At 42.1% G+C, this 13,875-nt stretch overlaps 2 protein-coding genes across 4 annotated transcripts in view; both read left to right on the top strand.

Moving 5' to 3' along the window:
* Nucleotides 1-1,724, top strand: part of btbd11b (BTB (POZ) domain containing 11b) — a 104,344-nt gene extending 102,620 nt beyond the window's left edge. For both annotated transcript variants that reach the window (XM_033622714.2, XM_033622715.2), the window contains one exon: nucleotides 308-1,724. In XM_033622714.2, coding sequence (XP_033478605.1) covers nucleotides 308-517 — 210 coding nt within the window. In that variant the 3' untranslated portion in view covers nucleotides 518-1,724. The remainder of the gene's footprint in view (nucleotides 1-307) is intronic.
* Nucleotides 1,725-5,056: 3,332 nt separating this feature from the next.
* On the top strand, nucleotides 5,057-13,070 carry mlc1 (modulator of VRAC current 1). 2 transcript variants are annotated; one of them, XM_033620880.2, is made up of 12 exons: nucleotides 5,057-5,308; nucleotides 5,647-5,963; nucleotides 7,399-7,488; nucleotides 7,667-7,720; nucleotides 7,851-7,952; nucleotides 8,065-8,166; nucleotides 8,299-8,370; nucleotides 8,451-8,567; nucleotides 8,694-8,750; nucleotides 11,062-11,184; nucleotides 11,392-11,553; nucleotides 11,900-13,070. In XM_033620880.2, exons 2-12 carry the CDS (start codon nucleotides 5,706-5,708, stop codon nucleotides 11,975-11,977), a joined length of 1,215 nt encoding a protein of 404 aa, XP_033476771.1. In that variant the 5' UTR covers nucleotides 5,057-5,308; nucleotides 5,647-5,705; the 3' UTR covers nucleotides 11,978-13,070. The 2 variants fall into 2 exon arrangements, with proteins under 2 accessions (XP_033476771.1, XP_033476770.1); XM_033620879.2 differs by having other exon boundaries at nucleotides 5,058-5,308; nucleotides 11,897-13,070.
* Nucleotides 13,071-13,875: the final 805 nt, after the last annotated feature.

The raw sequence follows: 13,875 nt of genomic DNA on the forward strand, positions 1-13,875 counted from the left end.
TCTTTTTGGCAGCCCAATTCTGGCCCCCAGGCTGTATGTTTGATGCCCTTGCCTTACAGTTAATTCCACATTCTGCTTATTCCATGTTTTATTATTTATGTACTCTGTACATTACTCTGCACCTTGCTGCTTTTTGCACTTCTGGTTGGATGCTAAACTGTATTTCACTGTCTCTGTACCTGAACTCTGTGCAATGAAAGTAAAGCTGAATCAAATCTAACCTCAAACCAGACATTTTATCTGTAATTTCTTGAAATTGTCATAGTTTTTGGAGTTAAATAACAATGTTTTTCCACTTTCTCCACAGTTTCTTGATGCTCCAGACTTGGCGTCCTATATAGAGGGCTACTTCCTCAAGAACATGCTAATCCTAATTGAGCTGGAGCCCTTCAAACAGCTGCTGTATGACACGCCTCCAGATAGCCCTGGCTGTGACATCCTGCAGGACCTAGAGAAAACCCTTGCCACCCGTATCCAGTCCATCCACCTGTCCTCCTCCAAGGGCTCCATCGTCTGATCTCCTGCCCTTTTCTGAACACAGGGACAGAGAGTATTTACCAGAGAGATAGCAGAGACGTGACACTGTATTAAGATGGAAGAAAAACATAGGACTCCTAGATTGTCAAGTAACGATCTTTGTCTCTGTGACGCTCATCAGTTGCTAATATGCTTCTTGTTATCTTAGCACAGATGGCCTGTCTGTCTGCCTTGTTGATATCTGTCAACTATGAATTACAGTAACATACAATGACTGTCATAAGATAGCTGTATTATGCCACAATTTGCCAATAACATCACATCACTGTAACAATGTCCCTCATTCAGCAAGACGTTCGCAGCTAGGTAGTGCAGTCTGTTACATGTTAGACTGAATGGCTCAGGTGGGATTACAGAAACTCAAGAGGAAGAGTTGCAACAAACTGCAACGGTCAGAGCATCTGAATACGTGATTATGAGGCGTTGAACAACCTCAGCGTAATGTGATAAGCCATCGGTGTATCTCTTCCTGGCTGTGTGGAGGAACTGTTGCCTCATGCTGTGATTATTTGCTTAAACATGTGGACCTGTACAGAGTTGTTAATTTGTATATTTGTCAGACACTTTGCATTAATTGTGCTGATTACTCTTTAAAGCCAAACGAGACAAACAACTGACAAGTAACTGTAATGTGACTGATGCAAAAGAGGGACTTTCACCACGTGAGTTTGGGCAACTGGGTGGGAAAGAGGACTTTTCCTTCCTCCACTATACTGTGTAAATATTGTTCATAAAAACAGAGCTATTGATAATGTAAGTTAATGTATATACTATATCCACAGATGTTTTCTCATGTGTCTTACTGTGGGATATCGCTGTAAAAACAAAAAGCTCATCTTTTAAATATCTATGTTTAAATGTTGCATGTCAGAGGGATGACTGTGTTTTGTTTTTTTTCTTTGTTGGAGCTGTTGGAAGATTATGTTGAGGATTTGCTTCCACACTTAGGCTATATGACTGAAAGTTGGGCGGGGATATTTTTGTCATCAGCATGGGTCACTAAATGTGTAATAGTCAAATGGTGTCGTCATTTCGTGTGCAAGAGGTTCCAGGCCTGTTTAGTCCAGACCTGGAAACATTATGCTGTCAGCTGTTTTCTGGGGATTGTGAAACAGCACGACTTGTATGTGTGTGACTTGGTATATCTTTCCTCTATACAGATTAATATAAAGAATGCTATGAATCCATTCATAGATTCTTCTGGTGCAGTCTCTGGCTCCAAAACACCCGTGAGGGAGCATCTATTATTCTGTTTGAAGTCAAATTTGAAAGGCTGTCCTGTGATTATTTTGTGCTCCACAGAAGGTTAGATCTCAGCTGGAAGGTGGTTTAATGTGGCATCCAACTGCACACAAACCACCGCAGTCTTGGATAAATAGGCTGAAATCACTGACAAGAAAAAGAAAAAAAAACAGGAAAACCCTTAAGCAAATTATTCTTAGCACACTAATTTATGGAGCCCCAAAAATACGTAATTTAACTACATCAGCCAGTGCACATGACATGAATCACTGATTATCTTGTTACATAAACTCTTACTAACACAGCAAAAGCATTTTAGTTGGCAGGCTTACACCAACAAAGCTAGCATGCTAATGCTACTTACACTGGTGGACTTTGGGACTGCCTCCGTTGGTGCCCCAATGTTTAGAGACCATAGGAAAGTGCCCTCTTGCATTCCCTGATAGCAAATAAAACATGGTAAAGTGCCCTCCAGTGGAAATAATGTCATGAAGTGCCCTCCAGGATGCCCTCTAGTGGAGAAAATGTGATGAAGTGCCCTCTTAAGTGCCCTTAAATGGAGAGAAATGTGATGAAGTGCCTTCCAGGATGCTCTTCCAATGGAGAAAACACAATTAAGTATCCTCCATGGTGCTCTAAAATGAAGGAAACATGGAAAAAATACCATCCAGGGTGCCCCTCCAGTGGAAAAAACATGATAAAGTGTTTTCTAAGGTGCCCTTCCAGGTGGAGAAAACATGATGAGGTGCTCTCTAGGGTGTCCTTCAGTTGAGAAAACATAATAAAGTGCCCTCTAGGGTGCCATTCCAGTGGAGAAAATGTGACGAAGTGCCCTCGAGGGTGCCCTTCAGTGGAGAAAACATGATAAAGTGTCCTCTGGGGTGCCATTCCAGTGGAGAAAACTTGATGCAGTGCTCTTAAGGGTGCCCTTCCAATGGAGAAAACATGACTAAGTATCCTCTAGGGTGCCCTTCCAGTGGAGAAAGCCTGATGCAGTGCCCTCAAGGGTACTCTTGCAGTGGAGAAAATGTGATGAAGTACCCTACAAGGTGCCCCTCAGTAGAGAAAACATGATAGTGTCCTCTGGGGTACCCTTCCAGTGGAGAAAACTTGATGCATTGCTCTTAAGGGTGCCCCCAGTGGAGAAAACATGATGCAGTGCCTTCAAGGGTCTCTTTCAGTGGAGAAAACATGCTAAAGTGCCCTCCAGGGTCCCCTTCAGTGGAGAAAACATGATGAAGTGCCCTCTAGCGTGCCCTTCAGTGGAGAAAACATGCTCAGGGTGCCCTTCTAGTGGAGAAAATTTGATGCAGTGCTCTTAAGGGTACCCTTTCAGTGGAGAAAAGGTGATGAAGTGCTCTCCAGGGTGCCCCTCCAATGGAGAAAACATGATTAAGTATGCTCTAGGTTACTCTTAAATGAAGAAAACAAGTACCAGTGTTTTCAGGTCAGCTAGCTAGAAATGTTACTTCAGAAAATAATTAAATGGGTGCCAAGACCAACAAAAGGAAAACGAAGGACTTCAAAAATGAAAAGAGTCGTGAAATGTAATTACAAGAGCAAAATTAAGGGAAATGTTTTTGGTAATTTTACACTCCGTTCTATCTAGATTCATAATATAATTTAATTATTTATTGATATTTTTTGAGTTCTGGTGTATTTTGTTGGCTTGCTAGAAAATCTTTTAGTAGGCTGCAGTATATTTAGTCAGTTTGCTCCATACTCATATGATGAAATGCCTGAATTTCAGTATCTGAGAGAGATATTATGCTGTATATTTCATATGGATTGAAGCACTTCGCAGATGTGCCTGGAAGTTCAAAGAAGTGGAGAAGCAGTGGGGGCGTCACGGTCAGAGATGGAGACAGACACAGACAGGTGTAAAGCAAATCAGAGGGGAAAAGACACCTAAAAAGAGAAGAAGAAGAAGAAGAAGAAAGAGAGAATCAAAGCTGTGCAGAGAGAACAGACGTGGCCTTGTTCTCGACTGGTCCACTCTCTTGCAAAAGAGGCTAAAAGTGAAGCAGTGTAAAACGTGTGTCACTCTGTGTTGCTGCTGTCAGAAGAGAAACCCTCTTCCACTTCTCATTCAGACATGCATTGTGTATCGATTTATAATAACAGAGATTCATAGTGCTGTTAGATGATAATCGTTTTGCAGTAATTAGTAAATGTTGCCCCAGGCTATAAGCCAGCCTGCTACAGTGAAACCAAAGCGCCAAACATGATACTGATATCCATTTTTCTTCATATGATAAATGTCAGATGCAGCAGGGTTTGTTTGGCTCCATTTTTTAGATGTTTATGAAATAGCAAACTCTCCCAATCAAATTACTGGGAGAAAAACTCCAGCTCAGACATGCTTTTTTCATCTTTTTTTTACATTCCCAGATATTGAATTGTGTCTCATTTAATCAGCGTTCCTCAGGTCCTCTTTCAAAGTCTCCAAAAAACTGTTGCAATACTTTTCTCCCTCCAAGTGTGTATGGTATTTGCAGTGTGTGTGTTGGGCGGAGACATTAGAATGGCGAGGGACGGGGTGACAGCAGTTGTTAAGGAGTCACCATGGTTACCGCCGCCCTGGAACAATGTTGAGCTGAGAATGCTGCGCTGTGTTAAAGACTGAATGGAATCCTGAGGTGCACATACATGTACATGCTTACACACTGACACAGCGAACACACACTCACACAATGTGTCGTCATCCAATAGGATTTACCCCTGAATGAGTAGTTAGGGGATTCTCATTTAAAGGAGAAATTATCCATCATCAGATTAGCTGTGTCAGACAGGAGACCATGTGATTAAGCTGTGGAAATGTCTCTGTTGCCTCTTTTCTAAAGCACTGCTGGGCATCTTAATTTACTGGGCTGTGAACTGCAAGTAGAGCGCTAAGTAACAACAAGGGAAGTCATGAGGGGAACTCCACAGGGTGACACATTCAACTGTACAGACAAAAAACAACTATGTGACACTGTACATGATGGTATATGTGAATTTGCCTCTGTAGCTACTTCATTTTTCTTCCTATGCACTGGAAATTCTGAGCACGTGTCTTTGTGTGATGCCATGCGCTCATTTCTGAGTGTCCCTTGTTCAGTTTTGTGAGTGGGATGATGTGCATGTGTGTGTGCATGTGCAAATGGGAGTGTAAAAAGGGGTGTTTGCCCTACTAACTCTGCCCCCAGCGCGAGCCCCTTCATACTCCCCTTGTTGTCATGCACAGGCGCTCTCCCTTTGGCACAAAGTAGGCTGGCAGCACAAGAGCCATGTGTTTTAGCTCCACGCTTTGAAGGGCTCGAAAAAACTTTTCAGAACCGCTTCTGAGAAACGTCGTGTAAAGGGAGAGAGAGAGGGAGAGAAAAGAGGGGGGAGAGTGAGAGTGAAAGAGAGTGTAAGTGTGAGGGAGAGAGATGGGGAGCAGAAGGAGCTGCAGACAAAAACAAGCTGTCTTCCATGTGGTGATTTGAGCTCAGTTGTTGACGGACACCTTTGTTGGACAATATTTCTGCAGGAGACTCAGTAGCAGGTGAGTGTGGAGGGAGCAACATGTGAAAGAGAAGCTGTGATAAAGAGGAAGGTTGAGTAAGTGGTGTCCTCTTTGCTCAGGCAGACAAAAAGGGAGGGGGTTGTTGTTTGGGGATAGTGCATGATTAGTAGCCTAATGGCTCATTTTTTTTAGCTAAATGCACTTATCATTGATTTGTTTTCCTAAATTCCCATGTTGAAGCACTCTGATTTCCATCTTCACTTTGACAATAAACTTATTGCCTCCTGTTGATGGGAACAGCTGTGAAGAAACATGTTGAAAATGGGTCATAGGCTCTGAACTCATGTAGCTTTCACAATGTCTTTCCTTCTCCCCAGAGGCTTGAATCCTCACTTTCCCATCCTGTAATTGAAGTTAGCCACCAGCTGTATCCGTGATGCAGTGCGACGAGCTCTCAGCCAGAGAGGAGTTCACCTACAGCCACATGTCCACCCTGGAGAGGGGCAGTGGGACGCTGGGACGACGGAGTGACAGGGGAACTGAGAGAAGGCCAGACAGGGGGGAGCGGTATAGGCCCGAGCGGGACAGCTACACTGTGGACGTGAGGGCCAGTGACCTGCAGCTGGCCCAGCCGGAGCCTCTAAAGCACCCCTGCTTCAGCTACAGGGCCTGGCTCTACAGCGTCCTCATAGGGGTGAGAGGAAAGATGGTCAGGGAGACTTAGAAAGGAAGCACATCACAGGGTGTATCTATTTAGTTCATCACACACAAACTTTAAAGGTTGGAGTGATCTCTTCTCTGATAAGAGAGTATTCAAATCTAGAAATTTTGAGTGTGATGGCAACAAGAAGTCTTGTTTTGTGCTTCCAAATTTAGGTTAGGAGACACATAAAACAATATGTCTCTCTCATTGATTGTATTAGAAAATTGTGTGAGCATTTAAGGTCGAGTGTGTGGGATTAAGGGGTTTGCAGAGTTTGCCATGTTTCTACAGTAGCCCAGAACGGACAAACCAAACTTTGGTTTCTATATAGGGCCATTTGTGTGTTTGTGTGGGCCACTGTAATTAGCAGGCCCTCCGTGACGAGCAGCATGAGGGAAAACACAGATTTTTTTAATGTGAAATTGCTTTTTTCAGTGTTTTTACAAGTTTGAGTCACCGGGTCAATTTGTTTTGGAGAGGAGGAGACCTCTGCGGCTCCTAAACATCTGGATCAGAAAAAGGTTGAACACACATTAGCAGGTGCTTGGCCAGTTGCCCATCTGTGAAGAGCCAAACAGTGAATTTGTAACTGCTTTATTCAGTGCTTTTACTGGTTTTAATCACCTGGGCCATTTGTTTTAGAGAAGAATAGCACACTGCAGATTGCTTGGTAAGAACCTCCTGAACAATGAACGCTGAAGGAATCCTAAGCAGGAGTTTAAGCTTGGCACGAGGAACACACAACTGGCGGTCCACCCCTACGATTTAACAGTCTTTAACACAATAATGAGTTACTGCAACAACAATATGTGTGGCCGGTTGGGAGAGGAGGAAGGTGACGTCTGACTGTTAGCTTGAAGCAACTGCCATCTTTGTCCTTTAAAAACCTGACCCCCCCTTGGCGGCAGCCAATCAGGAACGAGCACCGATCAAATTCACCAATCCTCGCCGGGCTATGGCACACACCTATTTGCATACAGAAAACACAGAGAACACGCACAGAGAACACATGCAGCAAAACACACACAAACAAAATAAACTATGACAACAGTTGTAACAGCAGTTTTAGCTGTCTGCAATCTGCAATCCTCACTGCTAGATGCCACTAAATCCTACACATTGCTCCTTTAAACTATATCCCAGAATTTACAAAAGTGCATATGAATGGATGTGATGCGTTTGCTCCCTGTCAGTATTACAAATGTCAGCAATTTGTCTGTGTGCATTGCATTACATCTGGTTAAGTGGGCACATCAGATTTATGTGTTGTTGAATATGTGCGTGTTTTTGTGTGGGAGAGAATGTCAACATGCTTGTGCAGTCTCACCTGTTGAACACATTTACCAGTGTCTGTATGCATGCCTGTGTGTGTGTGTGTGTGTGTGTGTGTGTGTGTGTGTGTGTGTATGTGTGTGTGTGTCCTCAGGGCAGTCTGCTCATCACATCTGGTTTTTCTCTGTACCTGGGAAATGTGTTCCCTGTTGCCATGGACTACCTACGCTGTGCTGCCGGCTCTGTAAGTGGCCGCCATGCAAGTGCAATCGCAGTCACGTACATGTACAGTTCCTCCTTAATGAGTTTATGCATATTGTTCAAATTAGACCTCTGTGTCAAAATGTCAGTCACACGTGATTTTTAGATAGCATCTGCTAAATAGATCAGTTCAGCAGCTCATTTGTTATTGTTGTTCACAGGGCCTTCCGGCAGCGATTGCCAGTTTTGCCATTGCCAAGAACAGACATGTTGCAGTGAGTAAACAATGAACACACCAAAGGCAAAGGAGATAATTATGTTTTAATGGATTTTTAATTGAATTTCCTCAAGGCAATTGAGGCTCAATCTTAATGAAGGTCTCATGTTTTCTTGTTTTTTCCCAAGGTGTCAGATTTCCAGGTGGTCTACGTGTCAACATTTGCTGTGACGACCACCTGTCTGGTTTGGTTTGGATGCAAACTGGTCCTGAACCCCTCTGCTGTCAATGTAAATGCACTAATCCTTTAGTTGCATATAAGCACATCAAGTTAGTATCCAGTCTTCAATCTTCCATCTGCTATTGTGTCTCTGCTCTCCCTCTCACGCTGTCTGTTCTCAGATCAACTTTAACCTCATTCTGATGATATTGCTGGAGGTGTTGATGGCCAGTACTGTCATCCTGTCAGCCCGCTCTGCAGAGGACTGCTGCTGCCACAGGAAGGTGTGTGTGAGTGTGCGTGTATGAATGATTGATTGCTTTTATTCCCGCAGCTGAAGTGTCTCCCTTCTTCCTCTCCCTATAGCTTTCACCCTTCCATCCTAACTCCTTTCAATCTTTCCATCCATCCTTTAGCCGATGACATATGACAGATCTGGGCTTCTAAGGCCTGCAGTGTTCCCCACTCGACTCCTTAAAGCGTATTCTGTGAGTAGTTTTCAGTTTTGCCGCCCATGATATTTCTGTTTGATCATTGCTTATCAATCACTGAAGAATATCTCTAATAGGTGATCGAGGTGATCGTGGGAATTTCTGCTGTATTTGGAGGGATTATTGCACTCAACATGGATGCTTTGCTGCCTGGCCCTTACTTGTCTGTCACATTTTTCTGGATTCTTGTGGCTGTAAGTTTTTCTTCCTAAAGCTTTCTTTTCATCATGACAGAGAATGCAGCTCAGAATGATAACTAAGATGCAGTCTGTCACTGGTCTTATCAGGTAACTTTGTGTCTGATCTTTAATCCTCTGCAGTGTTTTCCAAGTGCTATTGCCAGTCATGTCGTGTCAGAATACCCCAACAAATGTCTGGTGAGTACAAGACAACAACAATTTTTGGAGCACCAGCCTTGAGAATGTTTAATACACTTAAAAAAGGCTTGTATCTTTTGAAGGGTGGATGTGACATTTTGTGACTGTGAGCTCAGTAGGAGACAGTGTGGGAAACAGCTTTTGTCTAAGTCTCAAATGATATTTTGCTGTATGGTGATGCAGGAAAAAGCTCTATTTCAGTACTGTTGGATCTCAGTGTAGCATTTGAAACAGTAGAACACAGTATCCTAATCAACACACTTAGGCAGTGGGTGGGTCATCCCCAGAGTGGTCGCCCTCTGAACTCTCTGATAGAAGTCTCTCAGTTGCTGTTGTATGCATCTTTATCTGAAACTCTGTCTTGTGGTGTACCTCATGGTTCTTTCCTGGGTCCTGTTCTGTTTGCATTGCATTCCCCTCCCCTTCACTTTAAAGGTATCGCCTATCACTGCAACAATGATATTCATCACATTTAAGTCTCAAAATTAATCAAAATTGTTAATTTAGACAAAACAGAAGTTCTTATTTTCACTCCAGTCTCGTCCCTAAGATAATAAATCAAATCAAATCAAATCAACTTTATTTATATGGCACTTTTCATACAACAGTAACACAAAGTGCCTCACAGAGGTTAAACACAACAAAGATCCAAACAGAAAACAAAAAGAAAAGAGAAAACCCAACCCTCCCACTCAACAAAAAGCTATTTAGCTCATAAAATTGAGTTAATAGCTAGGTAAGAATGATCTAAAACAGAGACATAAAATGCATCAAAACTAAAACCTATAGGCTAACTAAAATAACAAAAGATAAAGGTTAAATGAGATAAGAACTTAAAAAGAGGAAGGGTAAGAATATAAAAACTAAATAAAAAATAGATAATAGATAGATAAATCGATTATAAGAGAAATTTAAAATAGATAAATAAAGAGATCAGTTAAAAGCTTGATTAAAAAGATGAGTCTTGAGCCTCTTTTTAAAAACGTCAACAGTCTCTGCAGCTCTGAGGTTCTCCGGCAGGCTGTTCCACAATCGGGGGTCATAATAATTAAATGCTGCCTCCCCGTGTGTTTTAGTCCTAACTTGTGGTATGGTTAAAAGGCCGGTGCCAGAGGACCTCAGGGTCCGTGAGGGTTGATATGGTAAAAGCAGGTCAGATAAATAAGAAGGCCCAAGACCGTTAAGACATTTAAAAACTAATAAAAGAACCTTAAAATTGATCCTGAAGCGCACAGGGAGCCAATGCAGCAATTTTAAAACTGGTGTAATGTGCTCCCGCCCTCTGGTCCTCATCAAATCATTGAGGTTGTCATTCCTCTTCTGCTAAATCTTCACTATGAAACTAGGTGTCACTGTGGACCAGGCCCTAACTCTTGATCAAAACGTCTCGAGCTGAAATTTAGTCATCTCAACTGTTGTGACTCGCCTGCCTGAGCAAAATATCCCTGGATAAAGTGGTCCAAAGAGTGTGCTTTTGAAGCTGTGGCTCCTAATCTTTGGAGTTCTCACCTTTTGGATTTGAGATCTTTGGCACTCAGCTTCTAATGCTCAAAGCGTGAAAAAACAAAAACATTAGAAAGACAGTCACTTTCCAGAAATCATGATCTGATTACTCAAGATAATCCACAGACCCTGTTGTGAGCAGTTTCATGCAGGAACTATTTACTTTCTCTCTAGCTAATGTTACAGCTCAGCCAAGAAGGATGCCATAAATGTTTACATCTCACGTTGTCCCAAGCATGAGCCTCTTATCCATGAGTAGATGCACGCTTCCTTCTACATGATGATGCGGTTGGCAGATGTAGTTCAGTAGAAAAAAATAGTTCCTACATGAAACTGCTCACAACAAGGTCTGTGAATTATCTTGAGTAACCAGGTCATGATTTCTGGACAAAGACATTACTGTTGAGTTTTTCAAATGTATTTTTTAGCACTTTGAGCACCACAAACCAAGTGCCATTTAGTTCCATTATATTAGAGAGAAGGTGGACATCTCTACGGCAGATATCTCCAACACTTGGCAACTCACACCAAAACGAACTAGACTGATGAACAGTACTAGAGGTAAGAGGAAAAATACTTATTTTTGATTTGGGGGTGAACTGTCCCTTTAAGTCTGTATTTTATTTTCAAAGGGTTTATACAACTTAAGTTACTTACAGTACATCCTGTATCTTAATGAAGTTAAGGCATTAAGGAAGGATCATCTTTATTATTTCTCAGCATACAATCTGGGTCTATTTCCTTTTTCCTCTGGGTCTACAAACTTTTTTCTCTGTTCTTTTTTTCCTCTCTTCCTGGTGCCTCTCAGGTGGAGGTGTTGATTGCGATCAGCAGTGTGACGTCTCCCCTGCTCTTCTCAGCCTCCGGCTTCCTCTCTTGCAGTGTGATCAGCTTTATTGAAATTTTCCTGCATGATGTGCCCACAGCCAAGGTTAGCTTAATGAAGTGAAAATTCACCAAATGTGTGAGCTTCCTCTGAAGCATTACCTATCCAGCCTTGAGCCCTTTTTGCATGAGAAATAAAGGAATAGACTTTAGAGAAACTCTGAGAATGACCCATTGAGATATCTCACCTAGAATCATCTAATTTAATTTGTGTGTGTGTGTGTGTGTGTGTGTGTGTGTGTGTGTGGTCCAGCAATCCTACGACATCCTGCTGCTGATTCTCATGGTGCTGCTGCTGGTGCAAGCAGTTCTGACTTCAGCCACTGTGGTGCACTGTGCTTCCTACAAGAGTCAGCTCCGCATGGGGGCTCTAGAGTGCGATGACAGCATGCACACCCCGAGCCATTCCTTCGAGGTAAGGCAGGTAAAAGCAGGAGTTGTGGACATAAATGGGCAAACCTATCAAAGCCTGTCTGTCTGTGTTTTTCCCTCCATGCCTGTCTCTCCACTTCCAGCAGGAGACATTTGCGAATGTAGAAAATTATACATTAAATTGTCTTCCAGGTGCTCTCACCAGCTGTAGCTCATGTAAATGGCACTTGGATATGATGGCATTAAAAACTTATGAGCTAGAAACATATAAAAACACATTGTGCTGCTCATCCTTCACACATCATTTATCTCAATGTTTGTGTCACCTTTCCCCTTCCACATTTCATCTCTCGCTCCTTCTCCCTCTTCTTGTTTTGCTCCCTCAGCAGCAAGCAGCCAATGGAACGCTGCAGGATTTTGACAAAGACAGAGCCTGGAAGGCAGTTGTGGTCCAAATGGCCCAATGAACAGTCTACAGCACACAGAGAAGTTTGATAAGAAGTGGGGGAAAAAAGGAGGAATAAACAAACTCTGTAAGCTGTAAGCACAAGAGCACAATCCTGAGACACAACACACTGGAAGAAAAGGCTGTAAAGATGAATTCAGAGACAGAGGGGAGAAGGGAGAGGGAAATAAAGAACGTAAGAAAGAAATCAGAGCGAATAGGGGTTGAAAAATGCAAGGCAGAGAATATGATTTTGCATTTGTTTTTGATTATGATATTTGCCAAGATAATGTGTTGAGCATTTTCCTCTGATGTATGTTTTCTGTAACTATTCCCCATAGTTTAATAAGATTTCTGTGTTGACATTATAAAGGTACAATGAACAATCATGTGAGTCAATGTTCAGTAGCATTAAACTCTTCTGAGCACTTGGGCCTGAATACAGTGTTTTATAATGTCTCTAAATATTTAACTTTATATGGTAAATGCATACAACTGAATTTATTCTGGATTTGATTGATGATGCACTTTTTTCAACATTATCATTGAGGTTGTACTGTTGCGTAAAAAAGGATGTCCATATGAAAAAAAATGCATCAAAGACATCCAACTAAAGAGCATATTAATTTTTTTGTTCTGCTTTTTCTTTCCTTTTCTATCTTATTTTTGTATCTCTACAAAGACAATGATCTAAAATGGCCAATCTATGCATTTTTGTTACTTTTCCCAAACAGCTTGTTGCAGCTTATCTATAACTCGGCACTGACTCAAATTACTTTGAGCTATCAACCTGTCATGACCTGGTGATGTTTGACATAGCCTTGTTTATGGAAGAGTTTTCCACAGATGCAAAAGATCTTATGTGGCAGACTTTATTCTGTACAGATTTTTTTAGTAGTAGTACACTCATTTATCTTAGCACTCTCTTGACTATAGGTTTTGTTTAGTGGTTGACGTCTTTGTGTCTTCTTGTGTACAGCGGTGTAGCAACAGCATATATGCAACATATTACAAGAGAATTGACCCACCTGGATATTGCAGATTAACTGTTGTAGAAAATTTAACTGATATTCTGTTTTATTTAGGAAAATAAAATGTTTGCCATCAACTGTAAATATGTGTGTATCATGTGTTATAGTTGATCTTCTTGGTGTTTAACATTGCTCTCTGATCAATCTACAGATGTAGTAGGCAAATACATATACACTCACCAGCCACTTTATTAGGTACACCTTGCCAGTACCAGGTTGGACCCATTTTGCCTTCAGAACTGCCTTAATTCTGGTGGCATAGATTCAACAAGGTGCTGGAAATATTCCTCAGAGAGTCCATATTGACATGATAGCATCACACAGTTGCTGCAGATTTGTCAGCTGCACATCCATGACATGAATCTCCCATTCCACCACATCCCAAAGGTGCTCTACTGGATTGAGATCTGGTGACTGTGGAGGCCATTGGAGTACAGTGAACTCATTGTCATGTTTAAGAAACCAGTTTGAGATGGTTTGAGCTTATGGTGTGTTATCCCGCTGGAAGTAGCCATCAGAAGATGGGTACACTGTGGTCATAAAGGGATGGACACGGTCAGCAACAATACTCAGATAGGCTGTGGTGTTTAAACCATGCTCAATTGGTACTAAGGGGCCCAAAGTGTGCTAAGACACCACCACCGCCGGCCTGAACTGTTGATACAAGGCAGGATGGTTCCATGCTTTCATGCTTTTTAAACCAAACTCTGACCCTACCATCTGAATGTGGCAGCAGAAATCCAGGCTCATCACACCAGGCAACATCTTTCAGTCTTCTGTTGTCCAATTTTGGTGAGCCTGTGTGAATTGTGGCCTCAGTTTCTTGTTCTTAGCTGACAGGAGTGGCACCTGGTGTGGTTTTCTGCTGCTGTAGCCCATCTGCTTCAAG

The sequence above is a fragment of the Epinephelus lanceolatus genome, chromosome 5, assembly GCF_041903045.1.
Source record: "Epinephelus lanceolatus isolate andai-2023 chromosome 5, ASM4190304v1, whole genome shotgun sequence".
NCBI lineage: Eukaryota > Metazoa > Chordata > Actinopteri > Perciformes > Serranidae > Epinephelus > Epinephelus lanceolatus.